The sequence below is a fragment of the Stegostoma tigrinum genome, chromosome 3, assembly GCF_030684315.1.
Source record: "Stegostoma tigrinum isolate sSteTig4 chromosome 3, sSteTig4.hap1, whole genome shotgun sequence".
NCBI classification, from domain to species: domain Eukaryota; kingdom Metazoa; phylum Chordata; class Chondrichthyes; order Orectolobiformes; family Stegostomatidae; genus Stegostoma; species Stegostoma tigrinum.
Window position 1 is genome coordinate 133,656,001 of NC_081356.1, and position 17,366 is coordinate 133,673,366.

The following is a 17,366-nucleotide window of genomic DNA, read 5'->3' on the forward strand; positions in this document are numbered from 1 at the left end:
AGTTATGTGCCAGAATACACCTAAATGGCTCCAGTTCTTCAACCTCTGGTGGGACACTGGATGCAGGAACTAATTACAATGCCAAGAAGAAATCATTTAGCATCTGTCGATCCCAGTTCTGGTTCTTTGGACCAGTTTGGTCTCATAACTGTTATGAAAGTTCCCCATATTTTTCAGCTTCAAGTATTTATCTGTTGCTTTAAACAAAATCTTTAAAATTTTTCGTAAAAGAAAATCTTTATTTAAAGGTCTTATTGAATTTTCTTCAATCATGCCACACACTAGCATTGTAAATCAGAATAGCTCACTGCCAGTGGACCTGTTTCTCCCTATCAACTCCGTTAATATCCTTCATGAGTTTGAACACCCCTATTAAATATTCCTTTACTATTTTCTGCTATTTCTAATGCAATCATAGCTTCTCAAGTGACTCCACATAATTAAGCCTTTAATCCTAGAATGATTCTATTAAATCTCCACTGTATTCTTTGGTTGGCCCTGACATCTCATGTAGAAAACATATGAAAATGAGCAGAGTTAGTAACAGTTGTGGGGGTGAAATGTGGTAACAGGGTCGGTGAAGGACTGATGCTCCGAAAGCTTGTGTTTTCAAGTAAACCTTTTGAGCTATAAACTGGTGTTGTGGGATTTCTGGCCTTATCAAAATGTAAGCAGAGTTTACAGGGCAGGTTTTTGGATGAAGAGTACACTTCATCCAAAAGCCTTCATTCAAAAAAGCTTCTACAAGCGGGCATTGCTACAAATTGAGGGGTGATAGATGTAAGTCAGTTCTCAGAGGCAGGTTCTTTACTCAGAGAGTGGTAAGGGTGTGGAGCGCCCTGCCTGTCAGTGTAGTTAACTCAGCCACATTAGGGGTATTTAAACAGTCCCTGGATAAGTGTATGGATAATGATGGGATAGTGTAGGTGGAGGGGCTTAGATCAGTTCACAGGTTGGTGCAACACTAAGGGCCGAAGGGCCTGTTCTTTGCTGTATTGTTCTATGTTCTATGCTCTATGTTCTATGCTCTATGCTCTATGTTCTACGGTCTATGCACTATGTTCTATGTTCTATGTTCCATGTGCTATGCTCTATGCTCTATGCTCTATGTTCTATTCTCTATGTTCTATGCTCTATGCTCTCTGTTCTATGCTCTATGCTCTCTGTTCTATGTTCTGCATACCCATCTTACCAAGTGGAACTGGAACTATCTATTCCAAGGGAACAATTCCTGAGGCAAGTGTGCGACATTGATTGGACAGAGCAGAACCTGGCCATTCAGCCCAACTGTCCTAGGCTGATAAAAAAAACTGCGGATGCTGTAAATCAGGAACAAAAACAGAAGTTGCTGGAAAAGCTCATCAGGTCTGGCAGCATCTGTGAAGGAGAAAACAGAGTTAATGTTTCGGGTCTGAGGAAGGGTCACTGGATCCAAAACGTTAACTGTTTTTTTTTCCTTCACAGATGCTGCCAGATCTGCTGAGCCTTTCCAGCAACTTTGCTTTTGTTCTATACTGATGTTGACATTCCACACAAGACTTCACCACCTTGTATTAGCATATACAAACCAGGAGCAGGGCTAGCCTTTCCGATTCAATATGAGCGGCTGACTGTAGGCTTCCTACCCACTCCACATGGAAATGGTTGGAAGGGTCTGAGGCAGAAGTAGGAATAAATCATTGAAGTGGAGCATTGACAATGGTCATATTGAATGACAGGGCAGGTTAGTGCTGCTCTTCATTTCTCCATCTCTATGTTACTCTTCCCCTTGATTCTCTGAAAGACCATAAATCTTTTCATCTCAGCTTGAAATATGGGTGTAATGCTCTGAGGTTTTGGTGTGGACCTGTTGAGCCTGTTTCCACACTGTAGGGATTCTACCTTTCATTCTTCAAAACTGTTGAGGATGCAGATCCAATTTACCTCAAACTCTCTTTATCTTACCACTCAGGGATAAGTCTGGTGAATCTTCAGTGCACTCCCACTGTGGCAATAATATCCTCCCTGAGAGGAGACCGAAACTGCATACAGGACTCCAGGTGCACTCTAACCAAGCTCCTATTCAATGAGGCAGGTTACTGTGCTATGCTGAAATCTTGCGACGAAAGCTAACATTCTGTTAGGCTTGCTAATAGCTCGCTGCACATGCATGTTAACCTTCAGTGACTTTGTTCTCTTTGTTTAGGGGACAAAAACCAAAGCTATACTTACATTGAGGGTATTTATGGGTGTGGGATATTGAAGAAGGATCTGTCCAGAGGTTGATAATGTTTGGACACCTGAAGCATGCAGAAAAATCTTATACCAAAATAATTCAAATTTGGAACATTTCCTGGTTCCCTCCTCACTTTAAGTAAACTTGCAATCTTACTCTTCTTTAAATTCCCAGAAAGCATTGTCCAACAGGGTTAATCATCCAAAGTTTGGAAGTGAAAAAGGTGTAAGGAGATTGGGGGATGAGTTGGAACAGCATCCAGAATCCAAGAGAGAACGTGCAGGTGGCTGACTGCCAACAATTTAGTCCAGCACTGAACCGTTGCCAATGTAAACAGTTGAGAATTTGTCAAAGGTTGGCAGATAACTTTGTGATTTGTAGAAAGTGGTGAGTCAAGGCAATACTTCGGCCTTTCAAGAGTATAAGTAGCCTGCTCTGAAGACAGCAGAACAGCACAGAGTTGCAACAGCTCACCGCAGACAGAGAGAGCAAGACGGCATTGAGCCAAACGTGCCCAAAGGACAGCCGTATGCAGTTTATCATGAAGGGAACAGCTATCTCTGCTGCTGCCCTCCTCCTCATCATTCCTGCCTCTCTCTGGGGCAGTTCACAAGGTCAGTAACCCTCTCAGAGGTGAGGTGTAACTGAGGTATTTCAATAGAATAACCGGGGGTCGGGGGAGAGAAATTGTTTCCATAGGCAGATTGCTGAGAACATATTTGAAGATAAGTGGAAGGAAGGTGGGAGGTGTGCTGGGGCGTGGGGGTAGGAGGAGAGATTTTTTATTTTCTTTTTCACATAATGGTCTCGGATGCATTTCCTGCAAGGTCAGTGGAAGCAGATCCAGTAGTAACCATTAGAAGGGGAACTGATTAAATACTGGAAGGAGTGATGCTTGCAGGGATTTGGGGAGGCAGAGCTGAGACAGTGGGACCGATTAGCTAGCTCTTTCAAAGACAGCACAGATATGAGTTAGGATGGAAGCTGCAGAGCAGGACGAACAGAGTAGTGTTCTCTGGTTTACTACCGGTGCCACGAGATAGCGAGGTGAGGAACAGGGAGCGGGCGCAGCTGAACACGTGGCTACGCAGCTGGTGTAGGAGGGAGGGCTTCAGATATGTTGATAATTGGGATGCCTTCTGGGGAAGGTGGGACCTGTACAAGAAGGACGGGTTGCATCTGAACTGGAAGGGGACCAATGTCCTGGGTGGAAGGTTTGCTCGAGTAGTTCGAGAGGGTTTAAACTAGTATGGCAGGGGGGTGGGAACCTGAGCTGTATACCAGAGGTGAGCGTTGATGCAGGTGAGGCAGTAGCAAGAGGTAGACCAGCTAGTGGGAAGGATTTTCCTGGGAAGGAACCAAGGGATCGGTTAAAGTGTGTTTGCTTTAATGCAAGGAGTATCAGGAATAAAAGTGATGAACTTAGAGCATGGATCAGTACCTGGTGCTATGATGTTGTGGCCATAACAGAGACATGGGTTTCTCATGGGCAGGAATGGTTGCTGGATGTTCCAGGGTTTAGAACATTTAAAAAGAATAGGGAGGGGGGAAAAAGAGGAGGGGGTGTAGCAGTACTAATCAGAGAGAGTATCACAGCTACAGAAGCTTCCATTGTCGAGGAAGATCTGCCAACTGAGTCAGTATGGGTGGAAATTAGGAACAGCAAGGGAGTAGTCACCTCGTTAGGGGTTTACTACAGGCCCCCCAATAGCAGCAGGGAGATTGTAGAAAGCATAGGTCGACAGATTTTGGAAAAGTGTGGACGCAGTAGGGTTGTTGTAATGGGTGACTTTAACTTTCCTAATATTGATTGGAACCTCCTTCGAGCAGAAGATTTGAATGGAGCTGTTTTTGTAAGGTGTGTTCAGGAGGGTTTCCTAACGCAGTACGTTGACAGGCCGACGAGGGGAGAGGCCATTCTAGACTTGGTGCTCGGAAACGAGCCGGGGCAGGTATCAGATCTTGTGGTGGGAGAGCATTTTGGTGATAGTGACCATAACACTCTCTCATTCTACATAGCTATGGAGAAGGAGAGGATGAGGCAGAATGGGAGGATATTTAATTGGGGAAGAGGAAACTATGATGCGATTAGACACGAGTTAGGAAGCATGGACTGGGAGCAGTTGTTCCATGGTAAGGGAACTATAGACATGTGGAGATGGTTTAAGGAACAGTTGTTGGGAGTGATGAGTAAATATGTCCCTCTGAGACAGGCAAGAAGGGGTAAGATAAAGGAACCTTGGATGACGAGAGCGGTGGAGCTTCTAGTGAAAAGGAAGAAGGTAGCTTACATAAGGTGGAGGAAGCTAGGGTCAAGTTCAGCTAGAGAGGATTACATGCAGGCAAGGAAGGAGCTCAAAAATGGTCTGAGGAGAGCCAGGAGGGGGCACGAGAAAGGCTTGGCAGAAGGAATCCGGGAAAACACAAAGGCATTTTACACTTACGTGAGGAATAAGAGAATGGTCAAAGAAAGAGTAGGGCCGATCAGGGATAGCATAGGGAACTTGTGTGTGGAGCCTGAGGAGGTAGGGGAAGCCCTAAATGAGTTTTTTGCTTCTGTCTTTACGAAAGAATCGAACTGTGTAGTGAATGAAACCTTTGAAGAGCAGGTGTGCATGCTGGAATGGATAGAGATAGAGGAAGCTGATGTGCTGAAAATTTTGTCAAACATTAAGATTGACAAGTCGCCAGGCCCGGATCAGATTTGTCCTCGGCTGCTTTGGGAAGCGAGAAATGCAATTGCTTCGCCACTTGCGAAGATCTTTGCATCCTCGCTCTCCACTGGAGTCGTACCTGAGGACTGGAGAGAGGCAAATGTAATTCCTCTCTTCAAGAAAGGAAATAGAGAAATCCCCGGCAATTATAGACCGGTAAGTCTCACGTCTGTCGTCTGCAAGGTGTTAGAAAGGATTCTGAGGGATAAGATTTATGACCATCTGGAAGAGCATGGCTTGATCAAATACAGTCAACACGGCTTTGTGAGGGGTAGGTCATGCCTTACAAACCTTATCGAGTTTTTTGAGGATGTGACTAGTAAGGTTGATGAGGGTCGAGCTGTGGATGTGGTGTATATGGACTTCAGTAAGGCATTTGATAAGGTTCCCCATGGAAGGCTCATTCAGAAGGTCAGGAGGAATGGGATACAGGGGAACTTAGCTGCTTGGATACAGAATTGGCTGGCCAACAGAAGACAGCGTGTGGTAGTAGAAGGAAAATATTCTGCCTGGAAGTCAGTGGTGAGTGGGGTTCCACAGGGCTCTGTCCTTGGGCCTCTACTGTTTGTAATTTTTATTAATGACTTGGACGACGGAATTGAAGGATGGGTCAGCAAGTTTGCAGACGACACAAAGGTCGGAGGTGTCGTTGACAGTGTAGAGGGCTGTTGTAGGCTGCAGCGGGACATTGACAGGATGCAGAGATGGGCTGAGAGGTGGCAGATGGAGTTCAACCTGGATAAATGCGAGGTGATGCATTTTGGAAGGTCGAATTTGAAAGCTGAGTACAGGATTAAAGATAGGATTCTTGGCAGCGTGGAGGAACAGAGGGATCTTGGTGTGCAGATACATAGATCCCTTAAAATGGCCACCCAAGTGGACAGGGTTGTTAAGAAAGCATATGGTGTTTTGGCTTTCATTAACAGGGGGATTGAGTTTAAGAGTCGTGAGATCTTGTTGCAGCTCTATAAAACTTTGGTTAGACCGCACTTGGAATACTGCGTCCAGTTCTGGGCGCCCTATTATAGGAAAGATGTGGATGCTTTGGAGAGGGTTCAGAGGAGGTTTACCAGGATGCTGCCTGGACTGGAGGGCTTATCTTATGAAGAGAGGTTGACTGAGCTCGGTCTCTTTTCATTGGAGAAAAGGAGGAGGAGAGGGGACCTAATTGAGGTATACAAGATAATGAGAGGCATAGATAGAGTCGATAGCCAGAGACTATTTCCCAGGGCAGAAATGGCTAGCACGAGGGGTCATAGTTTTAAGCTGGTTGGTGGAAAGTATAGAGGGGATGTCAGAGGCAGGTTCTTTACGCAGAGAGTTGTGAGAGCATGGAATGCGTTGCCAGCAGCAGTTGTGGAAGCAAGGTCATTGGGGTCATTTAAGAGACTGCTGGACATGCATATGGTCACAGAAATTTGAGGGTGCATCCATGAGGATCAATGGTCGGCACAACATTGTGGGCTGAAGGGCCTGTTCTGTGCTGTACTGTTCTATGTTCTATGTTCTATGTTCTATGTTCTATGATGGACCAAATGTAATGCCTCAGCAGGTTTGGCAAGGTTAATTCCAGAACAAAAAGGGAAGGAAGAAGTTCATGGATGCAAACAGGATTTCCAAGAAGAATTCCTGCTCAATATGTGCATAATTTCCCACTTTCCTTCCTTTTCTCCATCCATTTCCACTCGGAAAACCTGTACTGGGTTTCCCAGTAACCCCATCACCCTCTCTGCTGTGTGGTTCCTGTCACCAGGTGTTTGCTGCTGATTATTGAATGCATCTTAACTCTGTTTGTTCTTCCTTCTAGCTAGCGAGAATAGCATGGCTTTGCAGGATTGCTGCCTCTCGACCAGCGCAAACGAAATCCCCTGGAAGATCGTGCGCAGCTACCAAATACAACTGCCCAGCGATGGCTGCAAAGTCCACGCTGTTGTGTAAGTGCCAAGTCGGGATTCTCTATCAGACCTTCTCCCACCCTCGGGTGCCATTGACTCAGAAGGAAGCCACTCAGCCCATCGGGTCTGTAACTGTTGCCAATGGAGCAATCCCAGGCATTGTCTCTACTCTTTAACCCTGCGGGTTTATCACCCTGTCCAGTTTCAGTTTCAAACCAATTTCGCGTCTCCATTTCCAGCCCCTCTCCACGGGCAGCAAGGTCTAGCTCACAACCACGCACTGCATAAATCTATCACCCCTCGTTAATGTATTGTCAGGCAACGGGAAGCTTTCTGAGGTGTTTGTCATCTCAAACTCTCGTATACTGCAATCAAATTTCCCCTTGATCTCCTTTGCTCCAAGGAGAACAATCCCAACTTCTCCAACCTAACTTTATCACTAAAAACTCCTCATCCCTAGAACCACTCTGGGTAACCTCTCTCTGTATCCTCTTGAGGAGTTTTAAACCTTTTCCAAAGTGCAGCTCTGAATTCGAGGAAATCCTCTAGTTGGGACCTGACCTAGGAAGAGCATCCCTGCTTCTGTACTCAGTGTCTTGATTTATGAAGCTGAAAATCCAAACAGTTTTGCTAGATGTCTCGTCACTTACAAAGATTGATGCATATGTCCCATCAGGACCCCCGTCAATCTCTACCACTGCATCATTAAGTCTGCTCTGCCTTTCTCTATCCCATCTGTCAAAATGCGTCCCCAAACATTTCTCTGTATTAAATTCATCTCCTGTTTGTCTATTCCTACTGCCAAACTATCCAGCTTTTCCTATTTTCCACTTGCGGGCCCAGGCTGGGAATAGTTCTTACCCGAAAGGGCAGGAGCTCATCCCTGAGCCCCGACACCGACCCTGGGAAACTGTGGAGGTCACCTCATTGCCATTCCTGGGGTTAAGAGACGCATGCATGCACACACAAGTACATGCGTGCATGCACGCAAATAACACCTCATACGTGCTCGCATGCTTGAGTATAAGCATTAACTTTACCGTCCCCTATCTTGGGGCATTTGATACTAAGTCATCCAGGAGTCCAGGGGAGACAGGCTGCAGCAAGGCCCCTCAAAGTTTCTTTTGTCAGCTGAGGGTTTGAATACTTGGTTAACCCTGACCCTTCACCTTCCCAATAGGTTCCTGACTAAGAGGAATAAACATCTGTGCAGCCCCCCAGGGGAAATGTGGGTGAAGAAACTGCTGAAGAAACTCGACGATAAGAAGGGAAGGAAAGCAAAACTTGGTCAGAAAAGGAATCAGAAGAGGCTCAAGTCTAAAAGGTGAGAGTAACATTTCATTGCTTTGCCTCTCTACACCTCCAAAACCCACGCTACTCCCGACTTCCCGCACACACACTCTCTCTCTCTCACCTTCCTAGATATCTCAATCTTCAATTCTTTCTCAAATATCCTGCCCTTTCAACCTCCACTCCCCAGCACCATCCCAGTCACCTTCTAAAACACTCCGCACAGACCCCCGTCCCTCATCATTGGTTTCACCAGTTCTTCCCCTATCCATCTATACCATTCCCTCTCAGTGCAGTCTTCAGTTAATTCACAGATGTCAACCAGCAGGGTCTTTTTTCCATCTACTACTGGGCGATCGTTGGGATGAGTCTCGCTTAGTGAAAGAAAAACAAGCAAGACAGATGTGAACATCATCGCCCCAATAAAAACCACTCTCCCCTCAGCCCCATGTATACTCTCCCTTTTACTGACTCCTCCCATACCTCAGTGTACATTCTACCCCCATCACTGACACTCCCCATCTATTTAATCCCCCTCCAACATCCCTGTGTGCACTCTCCCACTAATCTAAAATTCAGTCTTCCAATTCTCGTAACAAATTGTAACCTTTTCTTTCCAGGAATTCACAGGCATGAGGAGAGATGACGGTCAACAAACTTTTGATTCGTTCCATCTGCATTAATTGGAAAAAGAACTAACATATACCAAAGTTATCAACGTTACTTGAGGTCAGACTGAGGGATGTATTCGTTTGTAAATATGACACCGACCAATCATTTTTCCAATCCCCGCTCCTGTTGTCTTTTTGGTGAAATTGGATTCAGAATGAACAGTCTCACTGTGATGCCAAAAGAGGTTGCCCCATATAAAACTCGTACTAAATTGGCACTGAATTTGAATCATTCATTGAGACCGCCCAGGAAAATCTTATTTGTGTGATCAGTATAAGTTTTTATATATAAAAAGATAGAGCTTTAGTCTGTATCTAACCCCATACTGTCCCTGTCCTGGGACTGTTTCATGGGGACAGTATAGGGAGAGCTTTTTTATTTCAGTTTAAGAGACTACAGAGAGCTTTACTTTGTATCTAACACAAAATAATCCTTGTCCTGGGAGCGTTTGATGTGATAGGGTAGAGGCAGCTTTACCTTGTTCACAACCTGACACTTGTAAAACCTAGCAGGAGTGGGGTTAAAGTAAATGTGGGTTGGTTTTGCCATGCCCTGAAATGCAGTGATCGATTTGGATAATGCAATTGGCTCCCTCAATTCCACATCAGTCCTGTGTTTAAACACATTGTCAAAGCCAATGAGCCATGTGCTTGTCGGCAGGAGTGAAGGTGCTTTTATCTGGACTGGGAACAATTCCATTTCCTTAGCAACCTGCAACTGCCCTCAATCGAACCACTTACTGAGGCTGAGCCAATAAATCAAAAAACCTATAATGTGACTGAGGGAGTGACATAAAGCTGAATCCCAACATAATGTGAATACTGATGTTGAATGTTCAATTAAACTCTGTTGCCTCTCTTCCTCCACTACACAAGGGAACAGCACCTACTGATGCATCTGTCCCTCTGCAGTCTTCATAGTCTTTAAAGCCCATCATGTTATGCCATTTTGGAGACTGGATGTGGGATCTTACTCTGTACAATGATATGTGCCTTCAGAAACATTCTGTTCTAATCTGAATAAGCTGTCTGATTGGACTGTGTCCTTTGGTTTCAAGCTGAATTGTTTTGAGTTTCCAGCCTACAATTTTGTAATATTTTGTAGTTTTGTAAAAATGAATAAAGCTCATTTGATATATAAGTCTGGCCTGCCAGTACACTTCTTTCTCTTTGGAGAAAGCTGGAGGGAATGGGACCTGGTTTCATCCTGTGACAGAGCCTCAAGAATCCTCCCTGATTCATGGGACCAAGTGGTGACCATTCAACCCTTCCAGCCTGTTCTGTTCATGCAGATCACGTTGGATTGGTACATCGACCCTGACCCTGACCTCACATTCCAAACAACCAGGCAAGCAGAAGGGTTTCGATCTGCACTCTCCCGTCAAAATCTGCACTCACCAACTGGCAGGGGGAGGCCAGGCTCAGTCGGAGGGGAGCAGGTGTAGGTGTGTCAGGTTTGTTGGGTAGGGAATGAGGTAGAGTGGTAAGGTAGAGGAGAGATTGGTGAGATGGAGGGTGAGTTTGGAGGGAGTGGGGTGAGGTTGGGGGGAATTGCTGAGGTAGGGCGTTGAAGTTGGCAAGGTGGTGGGGGTAAGGTTGGTAAGGTGGCGAATAGAGCATGGTGAGGTAAGGGGGTAAGGTTGGTGAGGAAGGGAGTTGAGAATATTGAAGTAGGGTATGATTGGTGAGGTAGAGAGGTACGATTAGTGAAGTAGGGTGAGGTTGGTGAGGTAGAGTAAGATTGGTGAGGTAGGGGGTAAGGTTGGTGAGGAAGGGAGTTGAGAATATTGAAGTAGGGTATGATTGGTGAGGTAGAGAGGTACAATTAGTGAAGTAGGGTGAGGTTGGTGAGGTAGAGTAAGATTGGTGAGGTAGGGGGTAAGATTACTGAGGTAGGGACGTGAGGTTGGTGAGGTAAGGTGTTGAGGTTGGTGAGGGAGGGAGGTGAGATTGGTGAGGGAGGAAGTTGAGGTTGGTGAGGGAGGAAGTTGAGGATGGTGAGGGAGGAAGTTGAGGTTGGTGAGGGAGGAAGTTGAGGATGGTGAGGGAGGAAGTTGAGGTTGGTGAGGTAAGGTGTTGAGGTTGGTGAGGGAGGAAGTTGAGGTTGGTGAGAGAGGAAGTTGAGGTTGGTGAGGGAGGAAGTTGAGGATGGCTAGGCACTCTGCCCACTCTCCAAAAATGATTTCATTGGATACAAAGCAATTTTTAGTCAACTGAGTTTGGGGAAAGGGAGCATTAAAACCAATCTTGCTGTCTTCTCTCCCTAAGTTTGTCGCATTCATTTTTTAAAAATCATTCATGGGACCAGGCCAGTGCTTATTGTCCATCCCTAACTGCCCAGTGGGCAATTAAGAGTTAACCACATTGCTGTAGATCTGGAATCATGTGTAGCGGAAACCAGGTAAGGATGACAGTTTTCCTTCCTAAAGGACATTAGTTAATAAGCTTGGTTTTTCCTACAATCAGTGGTGATTTTATATCATCATTAAACTCTTAATCTCAGATTTTAATTGAATTCAAATTCCACCATGTTGAAACTTAAATTTACCTCCCCAGAACGTTCCTGAGTTTCTGGATAAATAGTCCAGCGATAATACCACTGGGCGATTAAGTTCATACCAGATAACTAAAGAGAAAGTTGAGTCCCATAACTATTCATTTCACAGACTAGTCTTGTCTCTTTTCCCAAGTGAACAATTCAGCCCTTCAGCAGGTTGGCACACTGCCAAACCTGAGTAAGTGGCAAGCACAAAACAAACCCGCTGCGACCACAAATTATCAAACAAATTGCAGAAAGCATCATTTGAATGAGATAGTTAAAGCAGGAGCACCAGATTCTTGCTTGCTGGCACTTCTTGTAACAACTAAACCAGCAGCAGCAGTGCCTTCTGACACAACAGCTGGCACACTGCATACAGTTTCCTTTCATAGGATATAGGCATCACTGGCTGGGTCAGCATTTGTTGCTAGTATCTAATTGCCCCGAAGAAGGGTCACCAGACCCAAAGCATTAACTCTGATTTCCTCTGCGCAGATGCTGCTAGACCTGCTGAGCTTTCCCAGCAATTTCTGTTTTTGTTCCTGATTACCTCCGAACTGAGTGGGATTTGCTGAGCCATTTCGGAGAGCAGATAAGAGTCAGCCATATAGCAGTGGGTCTGGAGATTCATGTAACAATCGATAAGAGTTTCATATTCACCGTCCCTGATGACTTCCAGATTTTGTTTAAATGAATTCAGATCTCCCAGCTGCTATGGTGGGATTTGTAGCCTGGAGCGTGTCCAGCGGAGATTCACATGGATGATCCCTGGAATGGTAGGTTTAACGTATAATGAATGGCTAAGGATCCTGGAATTGTATTCATTAGAGTTTGGAAGGTTGAGGGGAGACCTAATAGAAACTTACAAGATAATGCATGGCTTAGAAAGGGTGGGCACTGGGAAGTTGTTTCCATTAGGTGGGGAGACTAGGATCCGTGGGCACAGCCTTAGAATTAGAGGGGGTAAATTTAAAACGGAAATGAGGAGACATTTCTTCAGCCAGAGAGTGGTTGGCCTGTGGAATTCATTGCCACGGAGTGCAGTGGAGGTTGGGACATTAGATGCCTTCAAGGCAGAGATTGATAAATTCTTGATCTCACAAGGAATCAAGGGCTACGGGGAGAGTGCAGGGAAGTGGAGTTGAAATACCCATCAGCCATGATTTAAATGGTGGAGTGGACTTGATGGGCCAAATGGCCTTACTTCCACTCCTATGTCTTATGGTCTTATGGTATCCGTGTCTCAAGAGCTTTAACCTGGGCCACTGGATAGCGTCACCACCTCATACTGGTCTCCCAGCCCAGAGATGGGTCTAACGTTACATCCCGAAACAAGAACAAGACCTGGAGGCAATCACATGATTTCTGCACAACATAGACAGTCTTGCATTTAGATAGCTCCTTTCACAACACCAAGATGCCCTGATGTGCTTCCTCATCAATGGTGTGCTTTCAAAGTGTTGTTACTGTTATAATGTAGGAAGCATCCTCACCTCAGCCCTGACCTCCCTCCATCCCCTTACCCTCAACCTGACCCCAGCTCTCAACTCTGATCCTGTACCCTCCTCAAACCCCTGATTCTACATCCAGCTCCCTCTCAACATTGATCCAAAACCAGTGCCCACCCTGCCCTATAGTGCCCTCACATTAACAGTGACAGTACTCACACCCTCTCCTGCACCCTCAACCCTCATCTCAATGTGCACCTACAATAACACTGAAGTATGGAAAGTCTTTACAAGCAGATTGTCTCCTTCTGTCTATTATACTCTGTCTATTCGGCTCTTTTAAAACTCAATTCTAAGTCTGTCAGAACTACTAACAATATTCTCTGGCTACCTTCTGACCTTCGGGAACACCGCACCCCATGGCCCCACCCCCCAAACCGACTGACTGGATCTAGCCCAACAGAGACCAGGACATCCCGGAGCCTCTGAGTGTGTGAACCCAAGGGGCTAGACTGGAACCATAACCACGACAACGGAGACACTTGCCAGCTTCTCGAAGGCCCAACCTGCACGTCGATTGGAGATCTGACTCCATGGCCCTACCCGACCCTATGGGATACCCAATATGGATGCCCAACCAGACCGAGAACGAGACCGCACAAAGCACAGGAGGCTGCAACTACTTCCATCAGGCATGCCCACTTACCTTCCGGAATGGTAGATCATCCAGCCCCATTTCCAGACCCAACCAGAAACAGCCTCTTCCCCAGGAAGTGGGGAAGGCGCACTTTTTACAGACACAAGGCTCATGTTTGCAACACCTGACTGTGCATTACTTTCTGGGGGCTTCTCAATTCCCCAAATGGATTCGCAGTGTCCTTGGGCAAAGCAAAGGGTAGCGGGATCAACATCTCTTTGTCGTCAAATGTGATGACCCTGGCAAGTTCCTGGCAGTAAATATAAGCAATAATCTGTCTTGGTCCATGCATGTCAATGCTACTCTCAAGAAAGCACACCAACGCCTCTACTTCCTCAGGAGGCTAAGGAAGTCCAGCAGGTCCACAACAACTCTTCCCAAGTTTTATAGATGTACTATGGAAAACATCCTATCTGGATGCTTCACAGTGCGATATGGCAACTACTCTGCCCAAGATCACAAGAAAGCACAGAGAGCCGTCGACACAGCTCAGTCTATCACACAAACCAGCCTTCCATCCACTGACTCCATCTACACTTCCTGCTGCCTCGGGAAAGCAACCAACATGATCAAAGGCTCCCGGGTTTAAGAATAGCTTCTTCCCCACTGCTGTGAACAGACTTATGAACAGACCTCTCATGTATCAGAGATAACGGGAACTGCAGATGCTGGAGAATCCAAGATAACAAAATGTGAGGCTGGATGAACACAGCAGGCCCAGCAGCATCTCAGGAGCACAAAAGCTGACGTTCCGGGCCTAGAGGCCCTGACGTACTATTACCCTGACGTACTTAGGAGAGGTATGATTTTTCTGGCTGGCACACAATACAATACTTTTCACTGTATTTCAGTGCATGTGGCAATAATAAATCAAATTAAACCACATCTCTCCAACTGACAGCCCCTCACTGCACTTTCCCTCAGACTGCCTGCCACTCTACATACTGCGCATTTTTTGCTCACTTACAACCATTGCCTGGTACCGCCTGTCCACCCATTTAATCCCACTGCTCGCCACATGAGAAACCCAGAGCAGCAGGATCCGAAGCTCTGCCTGACCCTCTCCCCAGTGTTAGAGAATGTCCCTCTGAACCACTATCTACTGCCTTGGGAAAGCAGCCAACATAACTTCCCAGTTATAGTCTCTTCCACCCTCTTCCGTTGGGCAGAAGATAACAAAATTTTAAAATAACATACAGATTTAAGAACAGTTTCTTCCTGCTGTTAGCAGACTTTTGAGCTGACCTCTCATATATTAGAGCTGATCTTTTTCTGCACCTTCTCTGTAGCTGTAACATTGTATCTGCATTCTGTTGTGTGGCTCCCGATGTTCTTATAGAGGTGTGATTTGTCTGGTTAGCGCACAAGACAATACTTTTCACTCAGCTCATGACAATAATAAATCAAATCAAGTTATAAAGGTATAAAGAGGTTGAATAGCTGGGGAAAGATTTGGCAAATGGAGTAGAATGTGGAAAATGTGAAATTGTTTATTTTGACAGGAGGAATAAAAAATGCGATTTAATGAATAGTGAGAGGACCCAGAGCTCAGAATGATCTGGCTTTCCTGCATGAACTTCAGAATGCTAGTATGCCACAGCAACAAGTAATTCAGAGAATTAATAGAATGTCATTGTTTATTGTGAGGGGAGTTGAGGTTATCAATTACACAGCACACTGGTGAAACCACAACTGGAGGACTATGTGCAGTATTTTTTATAGAATCCACAGTGTAGAAGCAGGCCCTTTGGCCCAACAAGCCCACACCGACCCTGAGAGCATCCCACCCAAATCTACCCCCCTATAATCCATCCAATCTACACATCCCTGAACACTATGGACAATTTAGCACGGCCAATCCACCCAGCCTGCACATCTTTGGACTGTGGGATGAAACCAGAGCCGCTGGAGAAAACCCAAGCAGACACAGGGAGAAGGTGCAAACTCCACAGGGACAGTCGCCCAAGGGTGGAATTGAAGCCGGGTCCCTGGCACTGTGAGACAGCAGTGCTAACCACTGAGCCACTGTGCCACCCTTATTGGTCATATTATTTATAGGAAGATGTAAATGAATTGGAAGTAGTTCACAGAAGGTTTACCAGGCTAATTCCTGGCTTAAGAGGAAATGTTGGGCAGATGGGGCTAGTATCCACTGGTGTTTAGAAGAGTGAATATAAAAGATCCTACGGAGTCTTGATAGGGTAGATGTGAAGAGGATGTTACCTCTGTGGGAGAATCTAGAACATGAAGACACTGCTTAAATATCAAGGGTAGCCCATTGTAAATAGAGTTATCTGCAAGTGCTGAATGATATTTTTCTCTCTCAGAAGATTGAGAGTCTTTGGGACTGAGTCTTTGGTATACAGAAGGCAAGAAAAATCAAACGCTGCCTCACCACCAGCTTCTCAAGCACAACTAGGAAAGGGCAATAAATGCTAGCTCAGCCAGTGATGCCCACATCCTACCAGTGAATAAAAAAGCTGAATTCCTAAAAATGTGGCAGAAGCTGAGTCTTTAAATATTTTTAAAGTGAAAATAGACAAATTCTTGAGAAGCAAGATGAAAGGTTATCAGGGATAGGCAAGAATGTGGAATTGGCACTTAATGGTAAGGTCCAGGGAGGTGTTGCTGAACAAAGAGACCTGAGAGTACAAGTTCATAGTTCCTCAAAAGTGGAGACTCAGATACATAGGATAGTGAAGAAAGAATTTGGTACGCTTGCCTTTATGAGTCAGTGCATTGAGCATAGGAGTTGAGAGGTCATGTTGCTGGCGTACAGGGCATTGGTTAGGCCACTTTTAAAATACTGCATTCAACTCTTGTTCTTCTTGCTATAGGAAAAATATTGTGAAACTTGAAAAGGTTCAGAAAAGATTTACAAGGATGGTGTTAGGGTAGGAGGGTTTGAGCTTTAGAGAGAGGCTAAATAGATTGGGTTTATTTTCCCTGGAGCTGAGGTTTATAAAATAATGAGGGGCATGGATAGGATAAATAGACAAGGCCTTTACCCCAGGGTGGGAGAGTCCTAAATTAGAGCAGGTAGGCTTAAGGTGAGGGGGAAAGGTGTGAAAGGGCTCTAAGGAGCAATTTATTCAGACAGAGAGCGATGCACGTATGGAGTGAGCTGCCAAAGGCCGTGGTGGGGGCCAGTACAACTACAAAAATTAAAAGGCATCACTTGGGTAAAAGAATAGCCAGGATTTAGAGAACCAAAGGCTGGCAAATAGGACTAAATTAATTTAGGATATCTTGTCAGCATGGATGAGTCAGACCAAAGGTTCTGTTTCTGAGCTGTGCACCTCTATGATTGTGTGAGTCTATGACATTAAAATCCGCTTAACTATGATCTTAATAAACAGTTGGCTTGAGAGGCCGATTGTCCTACTCTTACTCTAAATCTGGAAATTCATACATACGAAGACAACACAGCACTGTCGGAGGGTCAGTGCTGAGGGAGTGGGCACTGTCGGAGGGTCAGCGCTGAGGGAGCGCCACCCTGTTGGAGGGTCAGTACAGAGGGAGTGCCGCACTGTTGAAGGGTCAGTGCTGAGGAAGTGGGCACTGTCGGAGGGTCAGTGCTGAGGGAGCGCCGCCCTGTCGGAGGGTCAGTGCTGAGGGAGTGCCGCACTGTTGGAGGGTCAGTGCTGAGGGAGCGCTGCACTGTCGGAGGGTCAGTGCTGAGGGAGTGCTGCAGCAATAACTCACTCAGTGATGCCCAGTTTGGGTTCCGCCAAGCTCCTAACCTCATTTCAGCCTTATTACAAACATGGACAAAAGAGCTGAATTCCAGAAGTGAGGTGAGAGTGACAGCTTTTGACTTCAAGGCTGCATTCAACAAAGCAAAACTGGAATCAATGGGTGTGAGGGGGCAAACTGTCCTAGTTGGAGTCATACCTG

At 45.7% G+C, this 17,366-nt stretch overlaps 1 protein-coding gene across 1 annotated transcript; it reads left to right on the top strand.

The window, feature by feature from the left end:
- Positions 1–2,648: 2,648 nt before the first annotated feature.
- Positions 2,649–9,907, top strand: LOC125451101 (C-C motif chemokine 19-like). The gene is made up of 4 exons (XM_059645046.1): positions 2,649–2,829; positions 6,737–6,863; positions 8,005–8,148; positions 8,735–9,907. Exons 1-4 carry the CDS (start codon positions 2,745–2,747, stop codon positions 8,748–8,750), a joined length of 372 nt encoding a protein of 123 aa, XP_059501029.1. The 5' UTR covers positions 2,649–2,744; the 3' UTR covers positions 8,751–9,907.
- Positions 9,908–17,366: the final 7,459 nt, after the last annotated feature.

What these genes read in the sequence shown, in the direction of transcription:
- LOC125451101 (XM_059645046.1), top strand. Translation starts at nt 2,745, where the DNA reads ATGCAGTTTATCATGAAGGGAACAGCTATCTCTGCTGCTGCCCTCCTC. An exon ending in TCTCTGGGGCAGTTCACAAG is followed by an intron (nt 2,830 to 6,736) that starts GTCAGTAACCCT and finishes TCTTCCTTCTAG; the next exon opens with CTAGCGAGAATAGCATGGCT. An exon ending in TGCAAAGTCCACGCTGTTGT is followed by an intron (nt 6,864 to 8,004) that starts GTAAGTGCCAAG and finishes CCTTCCCAATAG; the next exon opens with GTTCCTGACTAAGAGGAATA.